The sequence below is a fragment of the Trachymyrmex septentrionalis genome, unplaced genomic scaffold, assembly GCF_001594115.1.
Source record: "Trachymyrmex septentrionalis isolate Tsep2-gDNA-1 unplaced genomic scaffold, Tsep1.0 scaffold37, whole genome shotgun sequence".
NCBI lineage: Eukaryota > Metazoa > Arthropoda > Insecta > Hymenoptera > Formicidae > Trachymyrmex > Trachymyrmex septentrionalis.
In genome coordinates this window covers 7,971,646-7,982,841 of record NW_017305536.1, presented here as the reverse complement: position 1 = coordinate 7,982,841, position 11,196 = coordinate 7,971,646, and the positions used below count along the sequence as shown (strand labels likewise).

Here is an 11,196-nt window from a genome sequence, read left to right as displayed (position 1 = left end):
AAAAAAATTTTTTTCTTACAGTTCAGTCCTTCAGCTACAAAAGTGCAATTGGTGAAAATTTTGTAGCTCTTAAAGATTCGGACCTATGGATTTATGAAAATGAGTCTCCAAGCCAAAAAACTTGCCATTCTCAAATGTTCGATCACTTGTATTATCGAAAATATGCAAATAAAAAAAAATTCCTCGGACACGTATCTCTTTTTTTTCGACATAGAATCCGTAAAAAAAGTTTCAGTCAAATCGAAGAGGTGTCGATCAGACAGGTGTTCGATTTGTAAAAGAATTACCCATATTAGAAAAAATTAGAAAAAAATAGTTATATAAAAATTTTATCTCTGGAGGCAACAAATTTAATAATTATCTATATTTTACTGTACGCTTTTATTTTCTTTTATTACAACAGCACAATACACACATGTGAGAAAATCTTTTTTTATTTACATCGAACATTATCTTTTATTTTTTATTATGTTTAAGGTTTGAATGTCAGCACTGAAAAGATAACTATTTTTTTTATTATAATTAATTGTAATTATGTATAAATTCTCGAATCGTGCAATTTTCAATGTAGACAATCAAACTTTTTCTACTTTTAAGATAATTTTAAGTTTTGTTTTATTATTGAATAATTATATTATAAATAATTATATTATAAAATAATTTAGATCTTTGAGATTTTGATCAAGTTTAGTTATTATATTAAGTTTATTCGTACATTAAATTTACAAAAAATATGAGTACGAATACATTTATAATTGACAATTCAATAAAGTTTACAGAGCTCACAAATGAGCTATGCTTTGTTTAATCTGTTATCGTTATTTTATTTTTAATAATTTATTTTTAATAAAATAACGATAACAGTATATTTTATTTTTATTTCAACCTGAGAGACTTTTTCAAATACATAAAATAAAAAATATTTTAAAGTAATTGAACGATATTATAAAATATTGCTGCTTCTGTAACAAAAGATAAATAATAGTATATTAACATAATATAAAACAAAAATATTAAATGTCACTCAGGATAGAATAAAAATAAGTTAATAGAATTAAATTATGTACGACAGGGATTATCCGGGTGGGCCAGGGAATATGATGGGTGGGCCTGGGTGGGTAAATCAGGGAGCTTCAATGGCCTACGGAGTGAGGGACGGTCCTCCTGGTAATGATATGCATCCATTTGACAGGCCAATGAGCACTGGACCTAGCTACAGCACAGGGGCACCTAGTTACAGCACTGGTCCAGGACCACAAGCTGATATGTTTAGTAGAAGACCTGGCAGTGCCGTGCCCAGTGGCGGATATCCACCAGTTGCTAGCGGGTGAGTTGCAAATCGTAACAAAACATTCTTTTAAAACAGGCCTATTCAACATTCAACTTGTGAGTTAAATGCTCCCATTTCTCCATTGTCTCGTTGAGTGAAACAGAAAAAACAAAACTATTTTAACCAGTTCTGCTTAGTGACTAGCGTCTGTTCTTTTTTTTGTTTTCTTTTTCTCTCAATGCGGTAGAGAGGTGGAAACGTTTAGTTCGCGGCTAAAATTTTGGATAGATCTGCTCCTGAAGAATCTTATTTTTTTTTTCTTTCTATATGGATAACGGCATTTTATGTTGCAGCTATGCCGAGGGATATGACAGACCCGATGCGTATGGTCCTCCACGTGGCGGCGGACGGTAAGTTGCACTTTAACTATCTTATATATAATATTTATCTGTCTCATTGACAAAACTGCGGTTATGAAAAGTAACACACGTTTGAAAAGCGAAGAGAATCTATATGCGTACGCTTGTCAGTTGGCGTCTTTACTCTTCTTTGCGCTATATACGCCACCCTCGTTCTTGCCTCGATTATATGTAATACATATGCAATTTCTATATATGCGGATTCGATGCAGGTTGAATATTTCTGTAAAAGTATAAGGTGTGACACTTAGCGCGACACTCGACCATGTACGGAAGCGTTTACGTTCGCCGTGTACGGTGCCGTTTTGCGTATACGAAATCATTGCTTTTATTGGTAAATTTACTGGAAGCCGACGTTTCTATCTTATGAGTGTAAAAGAGAACAGAGGCTGAAAATCACATGACTGCCATCTAAGATCCGCAGATCTAATGACCATACGTGATATAAATTAATGACTGCATTTTACATATATATTTATAATTTTTATATATTATACAGAAATTTTTTCAAATATTTGACATATATTTTATATAATTAAGTTCATTTCAATTAGTTGCAATAACGTAGTTTTGGTATTTATATGATAAATATAAAGGTAAAAGAAAAATTATTTGAAAAAAATTTAAATTTTTATGAATAAATTTGGAATCTTTTGTAGATTAAATAATGTCTTTTACTCCGTGAAAAATTATGTAGTGTACATCCATTGGAGGACTTATTGCCACGACATCAGTATATTTGTGATATATCACCTCTCTTCTTTTACGTACTCCGCAATGAAGGTTCTCGAGCACGTCCGTTCACGATGCGCTATGCGATCAGCCTGCGGCAATTCCGTAATGGCGAGATGCGCTCGGAAAGACAGAAACTTCTCCCGTAAACACGAGAAAAAAAATATCTCCGGTTACGTGGCTGACTTTTGCGAGCAATTCCGCAGCGCAAAAGATGAGTTCCGCGTAAATTTCTGCGGTCCGTAGAGACACATCTCGAAGAAGACGGAATCTCCGACCTTGCACATCTACCGCACGTTTATCGCGAATACAAACTGACCACCGCGAACACTGCGCCTCTGCGCATCGCAAAATTGCAGTCTGCGAAACTACAAACGCACGTTTTTCGCATTTGCTGTTCCCTGTTCTCTAAGAACTTTCTGAAACACTTTCCCAATTCAATGTCGGTGTTTCGAGAAACGAGAAAAACAAAAAAATACCAATTGTAACCATTGCGCCTACGGCGAACATCCGACAAAAGATTTTTCGACATCGTGAGACTTGAGACTCTTCTGTTCTGCACGGAGTTTGAGTCAATTTCCAAATGCACTTGCGGCGATGCACGGAGAGATGATGCATAATTGCGGCGTGTCGACCAGCTTCTGACATGTATGACAGTTAATCAGAACTGAGTGTGAACTTTGCTCTCATCGATGGTTAAGCGTTACGAATTTATATTTACATCGTTCCATGTTCACATAAATTGGATTGTTCCTTAAAATGCTTATATATAATACTTTGCCATAATGTGCTGTAAAAATTTGTATTCATTATTTACAAGCAATGAAGTTCCAATTTTATCACTAAAAAAAATTTAGTAGAGCAACTTATGAATAAATTCCAAAAAATATATGAGGTGACTAAATTTAATAATTAGATAATGGAACGATAAGAACACCCAGATCTGGTAGCTGTGTTTTACAATAAATCTGCGTTATATGCGCTGCGACGTGGAACCAAAAAAAAAAAAGAAAGAAAGAAAGAAACATTCGCAAGGCTTCCTTAACACTATACGACTATATCATGCCGTTGGAATTATCATAATTTCGATTCCGTATCACAGAATGTGTCCCGTGATGATCGCGCACGCCAGTGTTACATCTTATACTTTCTTGCTCCTTGCATATAGCAAGGCGATCACGTAATTAATTCTGCGATTTTTCATTTTTTGACCTTTTAGCTTCCCAGGTCCGGCAGACGCGATGCCACCGAGGTACTAAACATGTACTAAACGCACTAGCGCATGCGAAAGGCGACCGAAAAAAAACAAAAACCGTAAAAAAAAAGATCAGCCTTTTAGCAGCGATCACTCGCTTATCGGACTCGATTACCTAGGAATTGCCGTCTGCGTTCGTCGTTGAGTCCACGATAATTATAATGAAAACTATATAAAACTTACAATAGAACGTAACGTTTAGTTGTATCGTAAAGTACGGTAAGAATAAGAAAGATATCAATAGAGAATATATAAACAATTATTTGAATTTAAGCTCAATTTTTTTCAAATACATCATTAATGAGTTCATATAAAAATTGATCAATTAATCAATTTATTATTGATAAACCTGCTATGTTAGCCTATTGTATGTTTAAAGAAAATTTTCGACATTACATTATTCATGGAGTTTATGTTCGTAATTTTTTTCCTCGCTCCCTTTTTTATAAATAGATAAATTCCGGTATTATCTAAGTGTGAGTTTAACATTTTGCTCGATTTAATGCTCTAACTGCCTACAATGTAGCGTATATATGATTTTGTTATATCCTATAGTGCTTAGTATTAATTCTACAAAAGGTGACTTATGCCACAATAATAATGCTGTATAATCGTTTTTTACACATAAGAACTTGAATAATATTTTTGAATGTTCATTCATAAAGCAGGGAATAGCAGTTATCACAATGTATCTTTATATAAAACCAATAAAGTGCAAATGTGAATGCTCTAAAGCAATCTTTATAAAAGAAAAAATTTTCTAATAATATAATATAATTCATCTTCTTGCAGTCTTTCTGTGCATAGAAAAATTATATCATTAAATTTAATTATTTACCAATTGTAACGTGTGCTATTATATTAAATACAATTAAAACATTATTTCATTAAAGATCTATCATCTATTTTCAATATCATTCATGTAAGGAAATATTAGTCATTTTTACCTAAAGATATTTCATCTTTATTTTTCTCTGTCTATTTTTTTATATTGTTTTATACTATTTTTTATTATCAATATTAAAGTATGCAATCTTTACGTGACTCAGTTACTCCATAGAAGAAACCATCAACTTATGCAGTAACATCGGAGTAGAATACTAGTTGTCCATCTAATACATCAACTTGTGTCATTCGTAGCAGCGAGCAGAGCAAGCCAAAAGCATAGATTATTAATAATCAGCGTGCGTGCAACTATACTTTTTAATATTCTTAATTCGATGACGTTATGCATTGTAATCTTGAATTCTAAGACAGTCTAACAATAACATGTAATTATTATCTCTTTCTACATTAATAGTAATAATATTGGTAAATGTAAGAATGTTCATCTAAGTGTCTCAAAAAATTGATCGAACATAAAAGATTCAATGACAATGCAGAACGCCAAGTCAATCTCCAGCTGGTGCAGTTTACTTAGTTAGGCCTGTACTGTGAGAAACGCCGGTTTGTGAATAACCGTGCAATGAACGCGATTGTCAAACACGTTACCCTGGTGGCGGCGGCTTGTCGACCTGCGATTATTGAAGAAACCGATTACGACGATTATTCGCTATGCGTGGCTACCCGTAGATGCGGCGATCAGCGAATAAAGCAACCTGCGATATGTGGATAATGCGCCACAAATTGCGTTTGCGCTCAAAGCTTGGCGTGCTTTGAATTTAACCAGGAAAAGGTATGTTTAACGCGTGCGAACCTTTATACTTTATCTATTGAGACAAACCCAGAGCGCCTATCTCTCAAGGGGGGAAAGGAATTCTATATTCACTATTTATATCAGTGTTTTTCACCTAAGTGCGAATGGAGAATGTCCGGTCGAACAAAACATAAAGCTGTATTAGACGAAAGAAAAGAAAAAAAAACCGTCGATTATCGAAGCGCGTGTAAAGAAAGCGGCCGATTTTCTTCTCGATGATCTCTCGTCGTGTTGCGCATTGCGACAAAAAGCGCATTGATTCTAATTCCATCTCTGTCACTTGTACACACATAAAGCGATTCTTGCTAAGATGCAACTAATACAACTATCCATTCAGATCTCTGTCAAAACGAATCTACATTTATTCAATTCTTTTGCTTGAATGCTTCTTACTTTTCCTGTCTTTTCTTTTATCTAATTATTAGGGAATTAGTTAAAGAAACGTATTGTTTATCTCTTTTATAGATCTATCTGGTTCACACAAACGATATTTTTATATAAAATTAATAAATTTATAATTAAAATTTTGTAATTAATAAATTATAAAATTTTGCATTACGAGATTAATATTAGTTTGTATTAAATATCAAATTGTACATTTAATATTAAATGATGTCAGATATATTCGACAACTCAAGAAATGAAATATTATTGTAATCTAATCTTTTTAATTGAGAATAGATTCCAGATTGGAAATAGATTGATATATTGCATCTCTCGATGTCAAAATCTCACGGGTCCCTCTAAATTAACGTGTTTGTATCGATGCTTTATGAGATGGAATTAGAGCGCAAGGTAAAAACGAATGCGATGCGTGAATTGAAAAGAATGCTGGTTTCTTGCTAACTTTTGCCACCGCAATTTGCGAATTGTTTGTTTGAATATCGTTACCACCGCCGAATCTCGTTCCGCAGATTAAATTTAAAAATTTTGCTCGTATCTCGCGATGAAACTAAGCGCCACGTTGTAATACACGCCGTTATGTCCTCGGAATAACTTGATGTTGATGGAAGAACGTCGTAAAAAATTTTCTCAAATTGTCGACCTGTACAGCGCTCCTATTAACTGTTCAATTGAAATGTTATGTCTCTTCTAATACTCCCCCAAAAAAGTGCACTCATTTTATGAAATATTTATCAATATAAAATATATGTGTACTCTTGATTTCACGTCGCGTTCAGACTCAAGTTAATAGAATCATGTAAAGTCAATTGAAAAGAGAGTGAAGTATTATACAGATATTTCACTAATTGCTAATAATTTATCAGCATCGATTTTATCTGGCGTTCATACAAAAATATGATAAGCTAGTTTCATTATTTACCCACAATTCAGTGGGATATTTCATGTACGTTTCCATATAATAAGATAATTTTTTTAATAGATTACAAACGGGATGAAGACAAATGACTGATGGACATTGAGATGAACTCAATGGGAACTGCTAATAATCCTCAGAAGCATTCACTGTCAATGAACTCGTTTGCTCGTCTGGGGGACGAGAGTTAGATGTGTGGAAGATGGATAATTATGCCTGGATGCTTGTAACAAGAAGAAAGCACATAGGAATAAAGTATGGAATTACTATCAATTACATACATTTTCTTTATGCAATATATAAATGCTTTGTTAGCTAACTACAATACGATAAGGTAATTCATTTTTTTAAAGATAATAAAATTTTTTAGCAATATTTAAGTTTTTTTATCTTTAATCCTATCCTTAATCTTGTCAAGTGTAATAAAAATATTTACTTAACTAGTTATCAATTAGTCTCATAACTAATAGTTATTATATTATATCTGTCTATAAAAAAAATATGTACATATGACAAAGGAAGATAGAAAATTGAGTCTGAATATTTTAATATGATTTTTATTAAAATGGAAAAATATAAATATATGCATTTTAAAACGAACATCATTAAGTATATATAATATGCAAAATTTATTTTTTCTATCCCATCACCTCTAAAGCTAGCGCCAGATTATATGCGATTGAAAATTGTGTGTGGCATTAGTTTTAGGGTTAAACTAGGGCTGATTATATATGGTATATTATAGTAGTAATAATACTAATAAAGTAAATTTATAAAACGAGTAAAGCTATGTGTCTACAATATATGCTCGAACAATATGGCACAATAAGATAATCTAATTCTTTTTTAATGATTAACTCTTCAATTTTTGCTAATGTGTTTGATGAGATATCTGTAGTATAATTTTTCATATGTTTTTCTTTTTTATATTGGAATCTAAATAATATATGCAGATACGATTTATAGCCAATTTGATTTTTTACACTATTTTGTATAAGCTGGCTCTACTACGTATAAAATCATTTAGTGATAAAAATATAATATGAATACTTTAATCAATAAACTATCCAATATAGATATTATTCACATTTTTAGCTGATTGTATACTGAATATTTTATCAGTGAAAGTATTTACACTTTGCTATTTTTATTTATAACAGTCTTTGTAGTATTGAAACAATATATATCAAATAGGATTCTTCAAGTGAGAATCATTTTCTCACGTATTTAATTATTAAAAAAAAAAGTTATGAATTATCCTCCAAAAATGATTATTAATTATCGTTATTTCTGAATAAATTTGTATTATAAAAATCATTTTAAAAGGGTGAGTCAGAACTTTTTTTACTACTCAATATAACATCTCAGTATAATATTTGAGTATGATGTTACAATATAAGCTCATGATAAACTGGGTTCTGGTCCAACACCGCCTGCAAGTCTGTACACGAGTGAAGCTACTTCCACAGCTAGTTTGTTAACATCCGACGAACTCTCACATTCTGCATAAACGCGAACGATATCTTCAGTTCCAGAAGGTCTGAAAAGAAAGTCAGTTAATCTATTGTGGTAATTTTTATGTTTAAGATTTTTCAATAAGCTTCTGATGAATGAAACTACTTCAAAAGCCTCTCTAAAAGTTTTGTATATCAAAACACGAAGACATGCTATACCTAACGAAAGATCGACCTCTTGAATATTTCAAGACGATCTTGTCAATCTCTTCTTGTAAGCAAACAGGAGTCAGACAATGTCTTTCTGCATTTGTTGTTGTTATAATATTTCTATCCTTCACTCTAACTTTGAGCTGCTTATTCGGAAGATCGTTGTAACTTTTTTCCCACTCGATAACATCCCAGCCCTTGGCGTGTAATATAGTTTCGACCAGTAACATATCGCTCAACGCATCGCCTACCGTTTCGTTTATTAAATCGGTTACATCCCTCAGCTTTGAAGAGGCCACCCTTTGTATCGTTGAAAGCATTTCGTTCTTAGCATGGTTCTTGATAGCTTCTTTAGCAGTACCTTTGAAGATTACGGTTCCATGTCCGTTTGCCTCGAAATAGACTCCAATGTCAAATTCCAGCGCTTTCTTGTGCAGATGCTTCACACCAGTTGGCACACACGCTACTGGAACTTTCAAGACGTTCGAAATATAATCGGTTGAACCACCGTTGGCATATGCGGTTTGCACCAAGCCTAATTGTAAGGATAAACCACTCGTTTCCAATAATTCCTTGAAGTAAGCAGCTACTAGCGTTGCTATTCGGTCCCCATCCAGAAGATGAAACTTATTATTCCCGTCTATGTAAAAATACACCACTCTATCAGCGTCTCCGTCTATGCTGACGCATCTAACACTCTTCTCGGATGTGATATTCAGAGGCAACGTCTGTTGTACTTTAATATAATCCGCGCCACACATATAATTCAAGTTCCCGCTTCCATCGTTAAATAACTTGATATCCAATACACCTTTCAGGTATCTCTGAAATTCTCTCGCCGCAATAGCACCCACGCCATTTGCAGCATCCAATTGCAATCCACTTATGTACTTTCCATTATTTATCTCAGTGCCTCGTATGCTTTTGAATACTGTTGCTAGCTTCGAATAATAACCCTGCAGCGTAGGATCACCGTAAGCGCCATCAGTGTTTGTGCATACCACGACGTAGTGTAGCTGCGGAGTTGTGACCAATCCTAAATCTGTAACGTTGCCGTTTAATGCTTTGATTCCTGCTAATGCAGCTTTCAACAGGATGGGACTGCTTTTACGGGTATCTCTTCCTATTATCACCGTGGCTGGTACCGACAAATCGATATTTTCCTTGGTAGATATATGTGCCAACATTGATGTTAAATCACTGTCCAGCACATTAGCTAGATTTGTCGCTATCATTTCCCAAGAAGCTTCGAGCATTTCGCCAGCTGGGTCGACAAGCTTGATGCCATTATCAGGTTCCAAATTGTGACTCGCGGTAATCATTAGGCCTATGGCAGCTGTAAGAAATTTATTTACTAAGAAAAATTTAAACAAACTTAAAATTTCAATGTTATATTATAGAATGGATAGTTGCTTAGCACAAGTTTCCCTTCAGTTACTGTTATGTTGCTATCAAAATAGTATCAGACATTATGATGTGCCTTGACCGAATATAGTTCTCTTCGCTTATTTGTGCTGTAGTATTAATTGCCATAATCTGTTTGTAAGAGAGTAACTATCGTTACCAGCAAGTCGATGGCAGTAAAAATAGGTAATCTATTAAAATCAGAAGCCGCTTTTTTCAATATTGAAGACAATTTGAACAAAATAATTTCAAGCAAATTAACAGCAACTTGTAGGCATTTTGTTATCTGGGTATGTATTACACTATGTCTTTACCTTTCTTTGCTTTAGATCGTAACACAGCTAGAAGGCCCATTCTGTATAAAACATACTCCAAGATATCCGATCTAAAATTGATACATATATCAAATTATCTTAAATATACGAGACATTTTTGTACAGCTTGTATTAGATACATCAAAGCATGAAGTAAATAAAGAGCATTCTACAAAATTTAGCAAAACTTTGATAAGTTAAGTAATAGTGTATTATTTTAAAAAAGATGGACTTAACAAGTGTCAATGATTAAAAAAAATCGCGCTTACTTTGTTCTAAAGCCAGCAGTTCCATATTCCATACGTCCGTCGTTTTTCCGACTATACTCCGAGTTTACAACATTGTTAAAATAACTTGATTCCATTGTGTATCAATACGCTTTAACAAATGACGAGATTGACATTAGAATGACAGTTTCACGCGTGAGAATGCCAAGTACTTGCCATATGTCAAGTACTTGTATGTATTTATCCAACGTGCTCCAACATACTATTTTAGATAAATTACTTTTGTATCTGCACTATATAGCACTTTCTGCATTTAAAATAAGATAAACATACATGTGGTATATGTTAGAGGGAAAAAAATAAACATTTAATCAACAAGAGAAAGAAATCTAAAATGAACCATAACCATAACTATAACAATTCACTATCCCGCCATCGCCGCTAAATGCATTGCGCATTGTACAGTGGCGCTCAAACGGCATAATTCGGTACTTCGATATGAGGTCGAGATGCACCGCAAAATCTTAAATACTCCAAGATATACGCTTTTTCAATGATTTTCGCACATACAGAACGTGTGAAAATTATTAATTGTTTATTAGTCGCGTAGGTTCACATTTTAAATAATTAATTTAATTGATGTGAGAAATCTTGGGATTTATGCTGTATACCAGAATTAGTTTTCCGGATATTAATTGACAACCTTCATTTCTTCTTTTTCACAATTATGTATAAAGGATTAAATAAGGCTAAATTAATATACTTATTAACGAAATAATTTAAAGTAAGTATTTAGCATCAGTATGATGCATATTTTAATTTTTGAAAATTACGAAATCATATACGTTATGTTATAGTTAACAATTAGATATTTTATATATATATATATATATATAT

General features: G+C 33.2%; 2 protein-coding genes across 6 annotated transcripts in view; one reads left to right on the top strand and one right to left on the bottom strand.

Annotated features, from left to right (window-relative positions):
• Positions 1-7,019, top strand: part of LOC108750685 (RNA-binding protein 4.1-like) — a 13,653-nt gene extending 6,634 nt beyond the window's left edge. For 3 of the 4 annotated variants that reach the window (XM_018490348.1, XM_018490347.1, XM_018490345.1), the window contains exons 6-8: positions 1,193-1,327; positions 1,624-1,680; positions 3,641-3,944. In XM_018490348.1, coding sequence (XP_018345850.1) covers positions 1,193-1,327; positions 1,624-1,680; positions 3,641-3,680 — 232 coding nt within the window. In that variant the 3' untranslated portion in view covers positions 3,681-3,944. Of the gene's footprint in view, positions 1-1,192; positions 1,328-1,623; positions 1,681-3,640; positions 3,945-6,756 lie in introns of those variants that run through there. The other variant, XM_018490346.1, reaches the window with a different exon arrangement.
• A 1,002-nt stretch (positions 7,020-8,021) lies between these two features.
• On the bottom strand, positions 8,022-10,726 carry LOC108750683 (phosphoacetylglucosamine mutase). Of its 2 annotated transcripts, XM_018490343.1 has the most exons (5): positions 10,563-10,726; positions 10,342-10,450; positions 10,073-10,143; positions 8,364-9,690; positions 8,022-8,230 (listed from the first exon to the last, which is right to left on the bottom strand). In XM_018490343.1, exons 2-5 carry the CDS (start codon positions 10,434-10,436, stop codon positions 8,092-8,094), a joined length of 1,632 nt encoding a protein of 543 aa, XP_018345845.1. In that variant the 5' UTR covers positions 10,437-10,450; positions 10,563-10,726; the 3' UTR covers positions 8,022-8,091. The 2 variants fall into 2 exon arrangements, with proteins under 2 accessions (XP_018345845.1, XP_018345844.1); XM_018490342.1 differs by having other exon boundaries at positions 10,342-10,726.
• Between the last annotated feature and the right edge of the window lie 470 nt (positions 10,727-11,196).